The sequence below is a fragment of the Passer domesticus genome, chromosome 6 (assembly GCF_036417665.1).
Source record: "Passer domesticus isolate bPasDom1 chromosome 6, bPasDom1.hap1, whole genome shotgun sequence".
Lineage (NCBI taxonomy): Eukaryota > Metazoa > Chordata > Aves > Passeriformes > Passeridae > Passer > Passer domesticus.
The window spans coordinates 27,781,909-27,802,118 of record NC_087479.1 but is presented as its reverse complement, the minus strand read 5'-3'; the positions used below and the strand labels follow the sequence as shown (position 1 = coordinate 27,802,118).

The 20,210-nt window shown below is 34.7% G+C and overlaps 1 protein-coding gene across 2 annotated transcripts in view; it reads right to left on the bottom strand.

Moving 5' to 3' along the window:
• PRKD1 (protein kinase D1) overlaps positions 1-20,210 on the bottom strand; it is a 114,777-nt gene that overhangs the window by 48,961 nt on the left and 45,606 nt on the right. For both annotated transcript variants that reach the window (XM_064424065.1, XM_064424066.1), the window contains exon 2: positions 8,352-8,490. In XM_064424065.1, the coding sequence (XP_064280135.1) occupies positions 8,352-8,490 (139 nt within the window). The remainder of the gene's footprint in view (positions 1-8,351; positions 8,491-20,210) is intronic.

Here is a 20,210-nt window from a genome sequence, read left to right as displayed (position 1 = left end):
GGTTGATTTTTTAAAATTGTTTAGCAAACTCCAGTAATGACTCATCCTAGAAACATCTCCAGTGCCTAGCCAGGTAGATCAGAAAGTCAAAATTACATAAGGAAAAATGTTTAGTTGCTCACTAAAGACAACAGAAGTGTTCTACTCACAACATGTTTACTCAGTATTTCACCCATGCACATAAATAACTAGAAATTTACACTAGGAAGTGGTGATACTAATATTCCCCATATGATACTCTGTATTCTGTTGCTTTGAACAGCTGTGACAGATGAGGAAAACCTCTAGAGGCATGGAAGAGACTTACATACAAAGAGAGAGTAAAAGACTGGAAGACTGGAATTGCTTTGTTTGGAGAGGAAATGAGTAAGAGTTTACTGGACTTAAGAAGCAGAGGAAGCAAAAAAAACCAACAAAAAAACAATAAAAAAACCAAACAACATTAAAAAACCAAACAAACCTGGATAGAAACATAACTGCTGCAGAATAACCTTCTGCACTACCAAAATAGAGTGATAGTCCTCATGTCCTAAGAAGCAGGAAAGCTCTCCAACCTTCTTTTTGGCAACAAGTCACATCTTAACTATGTTAACAGAAACATTCTTGGGCCCTCTTTAAAAGCCAGAGTGAGCCAGATTTCAACTGGAATGACAATATCTCCAGGCCTGAGTCCCAGCTACCATAGAGATATAAAAACCAGTGGACTGCAATCTGTGGCAGTTCCTGAGTTCCTTCTCCTTGGCTGCAATTTCAAATTGTTATATTCCCCAAGGGAAGGAGGATTGCTTGTTTGTACTCAGACCACTTTTAGCTACAAACCTCAAGCACTTCCTAGAAGAAGATGTGTATCTTACCACAAAGGGCTGCAAACATAATTTTTTGGAAATTACTATGAGACTCTGTATTTCTATTTGCTCTTTTAAAATCAAAGCCTGTAGTCAGCCAATGGAAATAAATCAATGAGTTTAACAGTGATATTGAAAGATGTATTTTTACATAAGCCATATTTAATTTGAAGCCTACTGAATCACCAAGTTATTGAGAAAACAAATTCAGAAAAACAAAAGCAGAGAGATCCTCCAAACACTAGATTTTTTTTTCCTGATATACATCTGAGCAGTGTAGAATACACTGTTGACCATGTATATAAATTTTCTGATGCTATTCCAAGTGGCCATGTTATTCCAAGCGGGTTACCTTTCATTTTTCAATGAGCTGAATGACTCCTCACTATTCAGGACCACTACTGTCATTTAACAAACACACTGATACAAATGTTTCATCAAGCACGTAATGGTCAAAGAAACAATTGAACAAATCAATCAAACAAAACCCTGTATGACAAATCAAAGAGTTTTCTGCTTAGCTGAAGCAAGGCTTGCTCCCCATTAAATTAGTAGCTAGTGAGAATTACCTACTGGGGAGGTAATTATTTGATGAAAGGGGATGGTGGCTGGTGAGGAAAAGAGAAGTCTTTGAACGGTGGCAATGGTGGTTTTATAATTATAATCTGTGTTAGTAGCAAAGACAACTGGCAGAATATGAAAAACTGTGAAAAGGAGGGAAAAAAAAAATTGAAGTTTCCCTTCTCAAATATTTTTTTTTAAATTTCAAAAAGAAATTCTTTTTTTTCCTTATATACAACTTTAACTGAACCTATAGCAATGGTCTCCAAAGTGAGGTGCCCACATCTCTGGGTGTGCAAAAGACAACCCATTAGGGTACAGAAAAAAAATTATAACTTCAGCTACATATATAAATTTTAAATAAATCAACACACATGTATTGAAGGTATATGCTTGAAGATTTTTAGTGATGAGGTGCACAAAAAGAAATTTGGACTTTGCCACTGTATCTTTGAGAAAAGTTAAAGTGATATTAAAGACATATCCTGTGAAATAATATATAGCTATATGCAAGTTTCACATACCACAGGTGCAACGAAAGACTAAATAGTAAAAAAATTTGTAAAACAGTAAACACGAGTCCTTTGACAAAAATATGGTTTTTATAATCATGCACTTTTTCCATCAATGTCTTTTTAATTATAAGCCTTCCATATTGATTCTGAATGCAAATCAGATTATAGCACTGCAAGTTTAAATCAGCACACAAATATCCATTAAAGCATTGGACAACTTTGGCAGACTCAAAGTTTCATTCATCACCTCAAGTCTTTTGAGAAAGGATCAGCTGACATGGGGGCTGTTGAAGTATCTTGAATATTAATCTTGAATAACATATTGAGTTACTGTTACTTAGGGGATTGAGTTAAACTCAGTCAAAATTATAGTATCTAAAATCTTTTTTAAATGGTTAAATGTGATATGTATCATATTAAGAAAACTGAGAAAAAATTAATAAGAAAGGTAAAAAAATTTGCCTCACTGAACTAATACTTTAAGGAGAATAAAGGGGTTTTTTAACTCCAGAGGCTTTGAAATAAATATAATATACAAATAAAATCAAGATTTTATTTGGTCCACTCGAAGTTGACAGGCATTTTTTACGCATTAACTGTAATTAATGTAGCTAATCAGCTTCAATTTCACCTTTCTTGAAAAGCCAGCTGTACAACTTATTGAGGTGAGGCCTGTTAAAGTGGTGTGACATGAATTATGTCTCTTTTCAGTGAAATCATGTGATAGGTATACAAAAGCATAAGAATTACTGGATCAGACAAAAATCCACTAAGCCTGAAATCCTGTCTTTGAAAGAGGAATTCTCAACGCAACATCAGAATTCTCTGAAGCAGAGAATGTGACAAAGGTAGATGACACAAGGGCAGTGACATTACAAGCCATTTTCTGTTCCATTGCTACACCTGACACTTTACTAGTAATGTTTTCCAGATCATTCATGAATGTATTTAACAGCACAAACTTAAGCACCTTGCTGGTAACCTGCTTCCACTGTGAAAACAGCATGCACTTCTACCCTTTGCTTCCTAAGTCATAAACAGTTATGTATCCTTTTGAGCATTTACCCTGTTCTCTCGTGAAAGCATCATTTCTTTATGAGCACTTGGACTGAAAGTGTTTGCATTAAATCTGAAAAAAACAAGTGAAATATCTCAAATGAACCAATAATTTCATTAAAGACACACAAACAAAAAATGTATTCTCTCAAAATATTGGACTATTAGAGATGTATACGGTTGGATGTTTCATCAATTAGGTAGCAGTGGAACAGTGACCTCTCATAACAGGCACTGTAAAGAAACTATCAATTAACACGGTCATATATGGAAAAAAAGACAATGAGACAAACATAAACAAAAAAAGGAAAGAATCTTTCTTCAACAACTTCAAACACAGTCATCTATCTGAAATTCATGACCCAAGAACAATGTTAGAGCAATGAACAATGAGGCATACAAAATCAATCAACTTAACTTAATCACGAATGAGCCTTATCTCTACAGAAATAAGAAAAATGACATATAGAGAAAACTGAAAGGACACAAAGGAAGAATAATTGCTAAAGATTTATCTTAGATAGAATAAAGATATTTGTATTTCTCAAGACACCAAAAAAAAAGCATGTTAACATAGCCATGAAGGCACCAAGAGAAGGATGCTCTTCAATCACAACAAAGAGAAATCACAAACTGTGACCAACTATATAAGTGCTATAACATTATGTTCAGAGATACAATATCATAGTGTTTCATCTCAAGTTGAACTAACACTACAATCCTGTTATGTGTTGATAAATGGCATTTACCTGTAATTGTAAGCTATCCACAGCTTTTATTCAGCCCAGTATATTTTATCAGAGGCAGTATATACTGCACTGAATCAAAATAAAAGGTCCACATCTAACAACCAGGTGATCTGTGATATTACAACAGAAACAGCTTCTTAACAAAAGTACTGGATCAATTCCTGCCCTCATCAGCTCAGCAAGGGAACGTAAAATAGCTACTATTTGACTTTCTTGCTTCAGGAATCCTGCCAAGTTGAGCACAACTGGTCACAGCAAGCAGATGAAATACATTCCGCTAATTCACACAAGATGCTAACGTTTCACTGTCTGCTTCCCAGCAGCAGACAAAAACCTCTTACATCTCAATGGAACTTTGTCCAGTAAAAACAAGATAGAATTTCTATAAACAATCCCATATTAAAACTGTAAATATACAATTTTTCCCCTCCATATCATAAATAGACTTGGCAAATTTACACAGCAGTTTTTAATATATTTCATGAATAAGGTACAGAAGAGGACAAACTATGCTGAAAAAAACAAGCCTAAAGACTTCTAAAGTAATTGTTTCCTTGAAGTCTTCAAAATCAGAACTCACAAAGAGAATACAAATGTACAGAAGCACAGTAATTCTCATCTGTCAGCTTGTTCTATAGAGTCTGTGCCTCCATTTAAAAAAAACAACAAATACAGTTATTCTGAAAAAGTCACAGATACACAGATGAAGGGTGGCAATTGCATCTGCAGACAGCTTTAAATATATCCTCAACACATCATTCATTTCAGAAAGGGGCTAACTGATCTATTTTCCAGATCTCATGTAACAACTTAAAGTAAAAACTTGTTAACTATTTAAATTCTCTGCAAAGAAAGGGTATAAAAGACAGCACCTATTGTTAATATCGATTCATTGGCATCAATAAATTGCAGTTGAAATAAATTATTTCTATAAGCCAGTCAAAACAACACTGAAGATCTCCAAAAAACTAGGAGTTCACTTAAAGAAGAGAGTTTATCACAGCAAAAGTAATTCATTATGTTCAAATTTATTGTGAATTTTACATGGTGCTATTTTGGTAATTAATGTTTGCATCCTTTATTTCATAAGTGGAACATGAAACTTAAGTTCCAGTTGAAGATTTCAGCAAATACTGCTTATCACATCGAGACTGAAGGACATTTTTCAGCTTGAACTCACTTTACATTAATATGCTTCTTTTACTTGAGCAAACAGGAAAAATAAATTTTAGAGAGAGAGAGGGAGATCTAAAAAGATGTAAAAGAGGTAACTTCTGGTTTCTATTCCTTTTAGCGTTTACAAATGACTGACTACTCATTTCCAGCCATCTCTGTAACTTAGACTGCCACTTCTGTACTTTGCTTCCTGATTCTGGGCTGCCTACTAATTTTTGATGGTATTCTAATAAAAGGAACCTTTCCTACAAATACACTTTGATAAAATCCTTTCTCCAAAGATTCAGATCCTTTCCAGTCTGAAATGCATAGAACTAAGTATATATTGGATTTAATGAACACATTAGAGGAGATTTCCACAAAAGTAGTAAAGAATTTTCTTTCTTTGGGCGTCTGAAGACAAGATGAACTTTCCAATATTTTGAAGAAAAAGTAACATAGAAAATATACAGCTAAGAAAACAGAAACATGGTGAGTTATATGTTACAGCCAGAAGGGTATTAGTGATAGCGTTCAATGAATGCCCAGGAGTGCAGCCTAATAAACCAAATGTATTCAACATACAAGTTTTTGGTTCTAATACATTTCTCAAGTGCTCCCATATTCCCATACAAACACTCTCAGAATCCCATAAATAAAGTGTTCAAACAGATATTTTTAAAAATACATAAAATAAAAAGAAAAAATAATAGAAGTAAAACTATTTATCAGGGCTACTGCATTCATAATAAAAGTTCCCTTTTCCTCTTTTAGTGTGCAGCTAACCAAATCTCATACACTCAACACACACTTTTGCTTCCACTCTTATAATAATGTTTGACCTTTCAGTTCCAAAATGCCAGAATCTATATTGGCACTGAACCACAATTCATCTGGCTGACTGCAACAGCCTGTGCTTCTCTCTTCTGGAGGAGTCAGCAGACAGACACACAACATTTGCTCAGCACGTTACATGATTCTTGCAGTCCATTAAAATACTACGTTGTATTGCACCAATGCAAAATTCAAGTAATAATTTTCATCAGGAATACAAAAGCATGGCAGGTGCTGCAATATGAACTGAGTAAATTTCTCATGTTTCACCAGAAATCTTTGCTCTAACACAAACTGTTTCAGTTACATCGCATGATATCTACAGGTACAATTTTCTTCACTAAAACAAACTAAGGTGCTTCAGCTACAGTGAGCAACACCTCCCCTCTGTAAGTTTCTGTACATAATTTTCAGCTCTTTCAAGAACTTGCAATATAAGCTCTAAACCAGAAAACAATCATATTTACTAATCCTTAAACTGCCAAGAACATATGTGCAGTAGGAAAAAAAAAATCATGGGTGGTCCAGCTTTTTTTATAAAGTTTTAAGTAAACTACAATGAAAAAAAAGAAAATGCATACTAATGATTGTATAACCCTGAATACAAGGACTGTCAGTTCAGCTTTCTCTACTCAGAACAGTATTGACCTGAGCAATAAAAAATGAATGCAGTCGATCACTACAGCTTTTGACATCAGATACCACTGCCTCAGGGGATGCTGACCCAAAGCACAAGGAGTTTTCAGCAGCAAAGCCACAGCAGTAACAATGTGTTCTACTGCCTCTTTTGGACACAACATTCAAAGACAATTACCATAATATATCTTGAATTTACAGAACTTTAGAATGTATATTCTGTTTAGTTCTCTATGATGAAGTCTAGAAATAAAACACTTCGATCAGTTCAACATATTGTATTTCATTTGTCCTTCCACCACTCAAGCACTCAATATCACTGTAGTGCTGAAGGCAAATCTCTTCTGTTTCCAGGAGGTTTTTTTAATCCCTTCAAAATAAATTTTCAGTGCATATTATTAAACATCCTGAAAAAGACTTCTTATGGCCCTGTATTTAGATAGACTTTGTTCTTTAATTAAAAAACAGATAACCCATCTACAGCTACTTTGATATGCACTATTGTCAAAATCCATAATAATTTTAAACTTTGTCTGAATATTTTTCAACAAAAAACTGCCTGTGTTAGTTTGAATAACTCCTTAAACATTACTGATTGTTTGTACATTTCTTTCTCATTTTCAGTGTTGCAGAACTGGGAATACTTCCCCTCCTTTACATGACACAGGAATTGCATGCAGAAATGAGTTGCTGCATTTAGTTTAAGCTCGTTTGAGGAAGAACACTAATGCTTTAAGTGTTTATTGAGGAAATGTGTTTGAGACATCTAACTGGAGGTTCTAATTTGTAATAGTGCCATCAGTCAGGACATGACATATTAGAAGTTTCATTTGCTGTCCTTTGCTCCTAAAGATTTAAATAGCTACTTGCCTAATTTTGGCACACTAGAAGGTATGTGATCTACATTTCATATAAACAATATATCAAATACAGCACTGAAGTTCTTGTTAACTTTTTTTCACTGCATCACAATTACTGATGTGATTATGTTGTGTGGGAAACATTAAGTTCAAATTACTGGTATCTTTTTGAAAGTGAAAAGCTTATTTCCTGATATGGAACAGATGAATGATGACTTACAGGAATGCATTATTCCTTATTTCACTTTTTCCTATTCTAAACAAAGAATATGGAAGAGGGTCCTACAAAAGAAAACTATGTTTAAAAGCTCAGTTGGCTTAGATTATGTGACCTAAATTCCACTCTTTTCAGCATCCATTAGGACTTGGCCTCTCTCTTCACTAATCCTATACCCTTCTACAGTTGCAATTTTCACTTTCATATGGCATACATGTCTCTGTACTTAAGTATCTTTCCAGATGCTCTAACTGCATGTTCCAACTGCAAAAATTCAGCCTTTCAACCATCTTCCAAGTTTTACTTGCCAAATAGCACCTTTACATCTTTAAAGTTCCAGCATTGACTCTACTGCACACCCGTGCAAACTGTGCACCATTCCGAGTCCCAGAGCTCATATCTTCTTACATCTAAGCTTTTGACGAGTCCTACTGACACCTAATGACATCCTCAGACTTCTTCCATATTTGAGTCACATAATTGTGCTCTCCCCTTCCTCTCACAATTTAAAAAAATAAATCATATAAAGAGTCAGAGCAGTCTTGGCAAGCATAATTACGCAGGGCTTTGAAAAAGCAATTACTCTATTTCCAGTGGACATTTTCACAGCAATCTACATAAAGCAAAAAGCTTATTAATACTAATGTTAACTAGTTAACTAGCTTATTAACACCATTAACTAGTTAACTTGTTGCTTAACTAGCAATATGGATGAAAGGAGTTGTTACAAAATATACAGGGTAACAGAAAAAAAATGTAAAAGGTATAATATGCTTGTATGTCTGAGAAAGGAATCAAGAAAAAGGAAATTTTGGTTGTATGGACTCTCACCTATGCTGGGTCAAAATCTAATTGGGAGAAAACTACTCTGGATATTTTCATGGGCAAAAGAATGGCAGTAATTTTCATTGTTTTTTAGTTACCTGATAAGACAACTTCAACTAGGTCTCCTTCTTGGATATCTGCAGCTGATTTCACCAACTGGAGAATGTTTTCAGAGGTAGGGTCATGACGGAAGAGCAAGATTTTGTCGTACATTCCATAAAAACCACATTCAGGAAACTGCAAAGACAAACCCGGGAGAATTTACTTTGCTGTAAAACACATAACTGTAAAATACAAAACTGCAAAACACAATGAACGTATAATGAAATTTTGAGGGCAGACTGGACCACTTCTCAGACTAGTATCAAATAGGATATATATTTTTTCATCTATGAAAATATTTATCACTATATTCTGAAATGTTTTTTTCCACCAAGCAAGTAAGCTCATTTGCCTTTCTCTTCCTGTGAACAATGCAGTATCTACTAGGAAATGAGAGACAAGTAAATGTATCCTGCAGCCACTGCTGGTAACTTTTTCCTCACACAAGTTCCTGAGTAAGACAATTTAATTAGACCTGGAGCAGCTGTTTGGACTGGATGTTCTTTGGAGTGGCCTTCTAGTCTATATTATATTATTCTGTGATTCCATGATCTCTCCCCAGATATTTGTCTGAAAAATCCTTTAAGCCAAAAGAAATATATTTTAGCTCTGGTAAGAGGCAATGCTTAAAGGACAACTCAATATGATATATATATATTTTGAGACTGAAGTCACCAGGCACATAAAACAATGTTTCAAAACAATATTTCAAAATTTAATTGTAAACATTTGTTTCAATGCAGAGAAATTGGAGCTTCAAAATCAGATTAAATTATGTTTAAACTAAAAAAGGTTTTTTAAAAACTCTGAGGTTATACTCTGGGGATCATTATCTAGGTAACATTTTTCCTTTTTTTTTTTTTTTTTCTGAAGCAAAAAAATGTCTACTTTTTTTATGCTCCCAGCCCAAAGAACTAATACTCTGTTCTGAAAACACAACTGAGGAACCCTTTCTATGTTGCAATAGAATCCATTCGATTTTACACCAATGCACTACTCTATGTTTTGACAACATGCAATTAAAAAAAAACCAATGACAAGTACAGCCAGAGAAATAAAGTGGTATGTTTTGAGGTTACACACAAACACAGGGACATCCCTAAGAATTTTCTTTTACAGAGGCAGTGAAATATTAGTCTTCAAAATGGGAACTGCTGATCCTTTTCAAAAACTGCAAAATTTTTCTCATTTCACTGGATTTCAAAAATACCAGAAGCATTTCCTTCTAAATTTATTATGATTTAAGTTGCTTGCTCTCTCTTTATATTCCCATTCCATTTGCTCTTTTCAAATAGCTCTACTTTTTCTACCTAAAAAAGTATATGCAATATTACACATACTATGTTTCTATGTAGAAATATGTGTATCATGAGGTACAAGTTATTATATTCTGTAGAAGAAAGTAAATTCAATCACAACATTTTTTGATAAATTACATAAAAGAAATATCTTCTGTTTGAATTAGTTTTCCCCAGATACACTACTGTCATGTCAAAACAGTCGTTTTGATGGTGCAATTCTTCAAACATTGTATAAGGACCAACTGTTACAACAGTGACAAAAACTCCTCAGCTGAGTTTATTCCTGCCAACAGTAATGCTGATATGCACAGACCAAAGTAAACAAAAAGAAGCTACGATGCTTGGTATTGCACCACCACAAACAGAATTTAGTTTTGCTAAACACGAGACAAAGCAGGGAATTTATGGTATTGGAGGTAAATTCCCCAATAATAACAGAAGGCCTTCTTTCGGTATAATAGCTGCTTAAAGCAGAATTACCAGCGCTAAATGGTCACTATGATTGCCATAAAGAGGAAATACAGTACATCTGTAAGAATCAGGAGTGGAAGACTTGCTTACACGGGGTTCAGAAACAGGATGTATTTCTGGCTGCTTAACAAGTCATCAGAAGCAATTAAGAAATCAAAGCTATCCATAAACATCTTGTTTGCCTACTCCAAGTGTGAAGTAAAATGAATCACTTTAATGGCCTTTCAGTGTGCTTCAGTCAAAGGTGCTTTAGTTTGCAAGTGAAACTGGATAAATGACCTTTACAACATAATAGCTTGCTTAACTGCCACAGTTTAGCTGTGCATTTCAAACGTGCCCTGCCTCCCCATTTTAGAAATAGAAATATTAGTTTTTTGACATAACTTACCAGGAATTCTAGGTTCCAGATTTAAAATTTAGCAAAATTTTAAAATTTTAAATTAACTTAAGTATATCCCCAGTCTTGATGTTATTTATTAGATACTCTCCTGTCTTGGTTTAAGAAAACGTAAAGGGAAACATTTTAAAATTAGCTTTCCCCATTTGTTTTAACCAATCCAATCCCTTTCCACTAATAAGCAGAAACAAAATATGTGTAGATATAAGTGAAAAAATAGATTTACTAACAAGTGAAACTGCAATGGGCAAATAACAGACCTCTATTTCAAACACTGAGCATTAATAAAAATGCTGTCTAAACACTAGTATACAACATATCTTATATGACACTGTAGTACCTTTTATGGTAAAAAAGAGGAAGTGCTACTAGCATTTGAAGTCACCTGTAATAAGCACACTGAAATTGTGTGCTTCTTTCCTTTTCTAAAAATATTACATCACAATTATCTACCCATGAGACTTTAAAGAAATACAAAATAAAATTACGTTATAGATGAAAAAGACTGCTGATCAGGATCTCAAGTTATTTTAAGTCAATTTGTTCTTGCCCAGATTGTGGGCACTTTGGCAGCAGATCATCCATAAAACACAGGGCAAAAGGAGCCTCAGCACTAGTCTTTCCTCAGCAGATACAAAACAGAAGCAAGCAATGAAATGTTTTTACCCTTAGCAACTGTAAATCTCACAAAAGTCCACCACAATATTTTACTAATAACCATGTAGAAGCCAAGTGATTATGCAAATTCTGGATTTTCAATTAAAAAGCCTTCAAGTGTTACTACAAAAAAAAGTAGACTCAAATTTCAATAACTAGAACATCTAATTACAAGTATTCAATAATTAATTTAATCCACTATCCATCACATCAGTTAATTTCAATGGCATTGGTCCCTCCACATGCAAATATGAGCTGAACTATGTACATCCATAACTGTGCTGTTATTAAGTCTTTCTCAAAACAAGGATCAAAGAGAAGCTGACAGAAGAAAATGTTAGTTATATTTAAAACTATTTATTGTGACAATCAAATGGTTTTATTATTAGAGACTAAAACTTTACAAGAACTGATGTATCTAAATGCCAATATATTTCCAAATTGAAGTGTGAAGCTTTCAAAAATTAATTAACAATAACAAATCATACACAGTTATCTGAATGGAAACCTACTCTGCCTCCTTCTTTTCTGGTAAACCACAGTTTAGAATGGAAATTAACTTCAAAGAAAGATAAGAACTCTCTAAGGTGAGACAACACTTCACCAGTGTGGTTTAATAAATATGTATTAGAAAGATTAGCATAGTAGCTATGTCAAATGAAAACCACATGAAAAATAAATTTCTTCCAATTAGGAACTTAACCTGGAAGAACTGGAAAGAATACTCCAAACAATGATGATGTTTCATTGCAATTAGTAATGCAGTCCAATAGTCAAAAAAGTCTGTTGCTGTGATAATTTTCCAAAAATACTTCTTTTGACATAATAAAATTGAAACATACAGGCAGACAGATTTTCACTGCTAAGAGTGAAAAAAAAAGTCATCTTCCTGTTTTTGTCTTTTTATATGTTACTACATTTTTGCACATCTTCTGTAAGGGTTAGTTTCTGTTGCTGTATTCTAGGAAGTCATGACAGTTGTTTTTTAAATTTTTTCAGTCTTCATTGAACTTTTCCTTAAAATTAAATTGAATTGTCTCTTTTAGTGATGATTTTTTTTTCTTCTAGATTAGTTAGGTTTTTAGAAGCCCTTAGTGATCATATCAGCACCTGCAACAAAAACTTTAATAAAACCTGGAAATCTTTTATAGCACCAAGATATTGATCCAGCACACATATGGGCTGCGGGCTAAACAATGTCTTCACAGCATGTGGAGAAGCTGAGTCACACTGAATGTTTGTTAACTTAACTGGCTAAAACACAAGTAACCTTGATCAAACTTAAACAAGACTGTTGGCCTGACCCTAAAGTACATAAATAAATAAGTAAATAAATATTCTTAAATCAATACCCCTATTTTAGTATAAAGATATATACATACAAAACTTAATTAATCATATCAACCAAACTGAAACACTTTTTCTTTTATATTCTTAAAATAAGAGTGCATTGTATTTTTAGAAGTCAGAATTTCCTTTCTCTACAGAAGTCAGAACACTGACTTTTGTCGTGCAAAATCATGACACTGAAAAGCCAATTTCATCAAGAGGACTGCCTAAATTTTCTTGTTTCATCAAGAGGACTACCACTTGGTTGTGGCAGTCATTATTAATTCACTAGCAAAACTCAAGAGATTTTTTAAAGGCTCTATTTACCAATGTTTTCATGAAAATATTAGTCTTACTCATAAAGAAAATACCACAAGACTTCATGCTATTGTTGTAGGCAACTTCAGTTAGTGTTCAAAGACTTTCTCCACATTTACACCACTACAGTTACTACAAAGTAACACAAACTCCAGAGTCTAAACAGAAGTTTACAGGAGGGCTATACAGAATATATGTAGCAACATCTGAGTACAAACAGGAGGTGGAGCTTGGTCCAGCAGCAGTGGCATCTCCACCTCAATCCAGGATGTCACATTCCGTGCTTGAAACATCTCAGAAATGGTGACTCACCCTAGACCTTTCCAGTAACTGCATTTGCACTTGCCAGGCAGACAAACAGCAAGGACAGGCAACAAACTATTTCCTCATCTTTTTTTCCTTCTTTTTTATTTTCTTCAGTCTTACAGGAAGGAAAATGAAAACACAAGGAGTAGTACCAATCAACTTGATGCTGTCTATGTTGCAGTACTACCCAAGACAGGCTCAGGTCAAACCTATTTGTCACAGGTTCAGAAAAACAGACAAATGATAGATGAACAAATATCTTGATTTGGAAAGGCAAAAGGGCAACTGAAGAAATCTTGAAAGGTGAGGAAGAGATGACCAGAGCAAGGAAAATGCACTTAGAAGAGAGACAGGAAAGACCTTGATTGTCTCATGACCCTTGAGGATAGCCAAGAGTCAGATTTACAAGGGTGAAAGTGGTGAATGGGAACAGCAATATAGGTCTTTGGTGCCTTTTTGCCTTTGCATTCCTAAAAATGCAATTTCCTTCCAATCTAACTGCTAAGTGAAACAGACAAGTTACTAAGAATATACTGACTATACCAGCCAGGAACCATTCTCTGGATCCACAGCAAAGTGGCATGGAAGTGGCTCACTGCCACACAGATGACCTCTTTCCCCAGAAGCAGGGAGATGACATTGCCACTCCTTATTTTAAACAGTCTCTTACATATGCTAGGACCCAAAGTCTCTGAGCATCATCTGAAAGAATGTGATTTGGCACAGTTCAATCTGTATCAGGAAGCATGCAACTAAACAACTGAAAAGTTTATGTGATTTTGGGCCAATGTTTGAGCCTGTATCCTCATTTCAGTTTATTTATAAATATATTTTTAGATATAACCTTAGAGAGCTATCACCATGTGGTACATTCCAAATACCAGTTAAGCTTCTTAATGCTTTACTGTGGGCAGCACCATTCCTTATTTACAGTATTCATTATTCCTTTTATGTTTTTATTACAATGCTTGATCTACAAACATGTTTTATAAAAAACTTTATACCTGTGGAATACCAGTTAGTAAGCAGTTTCTAAATGGGCAATCTGAAAACACCAAACTTATTGACTGCTTTATGATGTAAACAGTATTTTAGATAACAAATACGTACATACAAGTATGTTTTCTATCTCTGCAGCAGTGATCTGCTGCAGAAATCAGATTCTTTCATCTCTCTTACACCAGGAACAGAATATGTTGCCCACACACTGACTTGGACTGGCTGTGGAACACTGAAGATCCAGAGCTAAAACACGGCTGAGCTCCTTCACAGAACTACCCATGAAAAAGAAAAAATATGGCCATGGTGAAGCATAGAAATATGGGGGTTTTTTCATCAGCCTTTTTTAGTACAGGTTGTTCCTGTGCCCATTCAGGGGAGGAGTTGTTTCCTTTGTATTTCTTCAAACAAACAGGTTCTCTTGCTACCTATGCTTCCTGTCACTGTATGTCAGTTTGCCTTCTGTCACGCAAATTGCTCACTGCCAAAATTACTGAACATACACCACATTACTCATGCTACTTCCGTGCAGACTTTAAGAACTCCCAGTTCAGGGCAACCAGACCTGAGTCTTCTCTCACTGTTCCTGAACTGTGTCTGGCAAGTGGCTGCTGGCTGGGGTCAATCCACCATGGCAACTGAACATGAAAAATCTAAAATAATAACACTTTTCTCTCAAACAAAGAGAACTTTAGCATAATTACTGTTACTCTATTTGTTCTATCACAAGATACATCTCCACTTCCATTGAAAATATTGGATGTATTTTTCATTGAAACTTCTATGGAAGTACTTTATTCTGAATTACCACATGCAATGGGTTACCCGAAATATGTTGATTATGTGTTGGAAGTTGATTTTCATTAATACCATACAAAGGCTACCTTAATTTAAAATAGCCTTTGTCTCAGATATAATGTGTCTTCTCTAACACTAATATCTTTTACTATTATTTCCTCAGCATTTTGTGAATATTCTATTACAACTCCCAATGCAATGGAGACAATGCAGAGTCAAGAAGCTGTAAAGAAAGATTAAGTTCAATAATTCTGAAACTGAGAAAACACTCAATTTTGTCACATAAAAATTCTAGAAGTCAATGTGCCATACAAATCAAAGCACACTTGTATAGCTGACTGCTCTGTCATGTAGATTAAGAGGGTAACTCAATAGAAACAGTTAAAAAAGTAATAGTAATTAAATCACAAAGAGACTCAGAATATAAACTGGTCTTTGCATCCTGTTGGTGACAAAAATATTATCACATCTACACATACTGCATTATTGAATTGCAATTTTCATGGGCAGAAGCATTGAGGGAGACCATTTTGAGTTTGTCTTCTCAGTTGTCTCATGCTGAGTTTGAGATTTACGCTGATCCATTAATGCCACATTTCTCTAAGACACCAGGGGGACCTCAGCAGAAAGGCTCCCACAGTTTCTGTACACATTCTCTGTGCAGCTCAACACTGTCCACCCCAGTGTAGAATCATGGAGCTTCCTGTGAAATGTTTAGGAGAAGAACGTGACAACAAGTGCCAGATTGTTGACAGGCATCCATTTATGTAGATACTTCATGAACAGATTGCATTTCTCACCAAGGAGGTTGAGAAATGGAGCAGAAACTTTCATGCCCTTCAGCAAACAGGCAGAAAAAGGATGATGAATCACTAACAAAATCAAGATTTTTTTCTAATTCTATTAAAATAAAAATATCTAAAGAGCTCCTTGCTCACAAGTATTGACTGCTTCTGAACCTGTAGTCTTACTAGTTCTATGCCATATACTACGTCTGGGATTCCTAATTTAAGAAAGATGAAAGAAAGGAAACAAATCCAAGAGGCAATTACATACACTATTAATAAAACAACCAAAACAAAACAAACCCCCAACCCCCCATTTCTGTGAGAGTCTACCACCAGATGTGTTTCAGCATCAGTGATGCATTACATCAATTCAGGAGACTCAGCCACCAGTCACGTACCTCACTGAACAGACTACACAGATGTAGAACCAGTGTCTTTGATCTTTTTACAGATTGCACAACACAAGCTGCTTACTTGCAGTCAAAGCTTCTGTTCCTGAGGTAAGAGATCTCACAAGATCTAATGAAGGTAAGAGATCTACAGATGATTTTCACTTCCTTGTACCTCTGCTGTACTTTCAAAATCAATTTCATTTCCTTCAAGAAGTCTACATAATTGCTTAAAAATAATTTTTGTTTTGCACAGAAACAGAAAACATATCTCTGATCAAGAGTACTATTTTAAATAAAATATTCCCAAGTATGTGGTTTACTCCTGAAAAAAGCAGAATTCCTGCACATTTTAAGTAAAACATTAAGAGAGAATCTGAAAATTAGTTCTCTTTTATCCACTCTCAATATTAATTCCATATTTCAGGAAATACACTGTCATGTAAAAAATACTTGTAAAGGCCACTCTCATACTGAATATGATAGAAATGTTTAACGATAATGTTTAACGACCATCTTGGATCAGTTTTTAGTACTAATAATTAGTTTGCTCCTCAGTGAGTTGTCAGTTTTAATTCCATTTATTATTAACTAGGATCCTTATTAATAAAGAATAAAACTTCCATTTATTAATATCTAGAATCCTTTTTAATAAAGCATAAAGTGACACCACCAAGTAACAGGATTACTGGGCTCCCTAATTCTGTAAGGACTATAATCAGGATAGAATTCTAGCAGAAGAAAAGGCTGAGGGCACTCATGTTGGACAGTAGTTTAAGCATGAGCACACATACCTAGAACCAGGTCTGTATTGGGCATCAGATGACTAACTTAGAATAAACAGCTCATAATGCCATGTTATACACATTAATGCCCTATTCCAAAACACTAAGAGGAAGCTGTCCATATGAGCTAGTAAAAAACATTAGGACAAAAGTGTCTGTAAATTATTGTTTTATGCAGATTTAGCATTGCTTTGTAGCTCTGAGTAAGCCATGTCACAGGAAGTCTGAGTTTCATTGTCTACAACACCCAAAAGGATTTCCCTTATCAAACACCTGTTTAGGGATAGGAAAACAACATGAGGGGTTTTTTTTCTTTTTTTAGCATGACAAAAATGGTAGTTTTTATATAGTAATACAAAATCTATAGATAGGCTTCTAAAGAGTGAATCACTTGGGAAGAGGCCATTTGGGTTCCACACCTTCCTACCTTAATGTTTCAAAGGTGGAGTGTACAACTTTTTGAATGGACTCCCAATCATGATAACAGGACACCCAGTAAAGAAATAGAAACCAGTGACAGGAGAATGGGATCACAAATAGATCACAACAAAGCTTCTGTCTCTGTAATGGGACCATTCACATCCAGTGCTTCCTTTAATTGTATGTATTCACTGCAGAAACACACAGCACAAAGAGGCATAAAGATTCAATGTTTAAGCCTTCTGTTAATCTAGAAACACAAAAAGATATGAATAAACCTTAAGGATAATTTTCTTTCTTTTTAATAAAAAAAAAATGCATTAAACACAGAAATTGCCAGGTCACAAAAAAGGAGCTTTTAAGGTATGTCCCCCAAACGTATAGAATTATAATGTTCAAAACAGAAAACTGATAGCAACAGATATAAATAGAAAATCTTAAGAGTTGTAGAAAACCAACAAAGACGCCCAAAGTAATGTGGAAATACCACTGTCAGCACACTTAAAGCACACTAAAATTTTTGCTAATACTTGAGGAACAAAAATAATTTTCACAATTCTACCACCCACAAAGATTTATCAATCACTTTCCAATTTGGGGAAAAGACATTATTGAATATTAATGATTAAATACTTTGTACTCTAGCATCAGTTGATACATATGCTGAAGAGGACTCACAAAAGCTGCACACATATTGTCAAGCCCAAAAAAGCAAAACTGAAATAGCTGGAAAGTCAGTGACTGGGTTCTAGAGTAAAGATGAAGAAAACTTATTTGCTGCTTTTCATAAAGGGACATAGAGCTGTAGGCTCCTCAAAATAATACAGCAAATGAAAATATCACAGACACTATTACTATTTAACTACCTTGGCTTATGCAGAACTAGATAACTTGTAATGTAGAAAACTAGATCACTATGTAATAAGGAAAATGCAAGCACAGCTTTACAGTGATACAGATTCAGACTTTGCAAAATATTACTTCAGATGCACAGAAACATGTAATATAAACTGCTCTGATGTAAAAGGGACTCTATTCTAAAAAGCAACAATGAAATTTAGCCAGTGTAATAGATCATTAGGTGAACATGTACTTGAACACATGTAGTGAACATAGTTTTTGCCATAAATTGGGGAATATCAAAAGCACATTGACCTATTAACTCAGCTTTTGGTAGTGATATAAATGCAATCAGAAGTCTTCTCATACCTAGCATTTAAAATTTAAAAAAAACTAGGCCATTGGCAAAAGGATTCAGGAAGGACTAATAGAATGATTAAGGAACTAAAAGACATACTCCCCCGTCCATGGCAGCAGGGGATTAAACTGTTTAATTTCTAAAGGCAGGTCAAGATTTGATCATTTTTGATAAGCATCAGTACTAGAAAGTGAAATCTGATTTTCTATTGATTCATCTGCCTAGCAGACAAAGAACCTGCAAGTTCCAATTTCTAGCAGCTGAGACTATGTAGAATTAGATTACACAACAATTATTTTGCTGGTCCAACTTCTTTTCTTGCTTAATTTAAGTATCAAAAACAAGTGCTCACTGAAAAACAAATATGGCTGTGCTATTTCCACATTATATGATTTTTGTTTCTAATAGAGACACTCTATTTAAAAATGAGTTAATTTAGATAACTCCTATGGCTTTCTTATACAAAAAAGTATTACAACAAATTACTATAACGTCATATTCTGCAATGACACACTGTCAGGCTCAACTGGAGAGACTGGCTAAGAGATTTCTTGGGCCTCTTCTCAGAACATCCTTTTATTTGAGTTTCAGGACATAAAAACAGGTATTTAATACAACACATTTTGTCACTGATGAAACCTCAAATGTAACACACAGTCTAGTTCTGTGTCTCCAAAGACAGTTCAAGGATCAGCAGAAAAAAATTTTGCAAAATGTGCTACAAAAGGCAAGATGTAAAGAGCTAAACAATGATGAGGTGAAAGAAGATAGAAGGAAACATTGACAGTCCTTACCTCTGCCTCTAGATAGGCAGTAATACATGCATATAAAGTGAATTAAAGTTCAATATTAAGAGAAAGGGGCAGTTTAAACACCAGCAATATCTTTTGGAGGGCATGTGTGATATCTCCATCACTGGATGTTCCCAGGACAGGTTAGATAAAGATAGGTGCAGACAGAGCTGATTCTGACTTGAAATAGGAAGAAATCCTTTTGGGCCTTTGAAAGTCTATATCTCTCCTGTAAGACATAAAAAAACCCCCAACTTTCAGTGCAAAGTAAGAAAACTATGTAATATACATTCCTATGGTTTAATGTTCCTTCCTGCAAATCACATTCCTGTGACTCTCCATTCTGATTATCTAAAATTCCCATTGTAAGTTCAACTGGATAAATACTTCCCCATTTTTTATCCTGAACGGTTGTGTAGAGCTCCTAAATAGCTGCCACATTTCACAAGGGAAGTATTTGCATCTCAGCGTGGGTGAATACATGTCCACCCCCATCCAACTAGCACTGACAGATTATTTGACAGTTTAGTTTCAGTCAGACCTATCTGCCTCAAGAATATTTTTAAACATCAAGACAAAAGTTGTCTTGGAGTTTAATGTGTCTGGTATGTGCATCTTCAAAATCATGTATCTAACACATGCAATGAATGCACTGTCAACCCTAAACTCCTGCATGAGTTTGCTTGTCCAAATATTCACTTCCATATTGCCCTACTTAAGTACTTAATTTTTCCAGTACAGACTTTCACGCTCATTAAATTTCACCTCTTTTGCTACAATAGAGAAGATATTTGACACTAGTGTTCTCAGGCACAACAAGGGACTTTTCTCATGGCTCTTTCCCTCTGATTTTGGACTTTAGGTAGCTTCTGCCCTATTGTTTTTGATGAGATAGAAGTTCTACCACT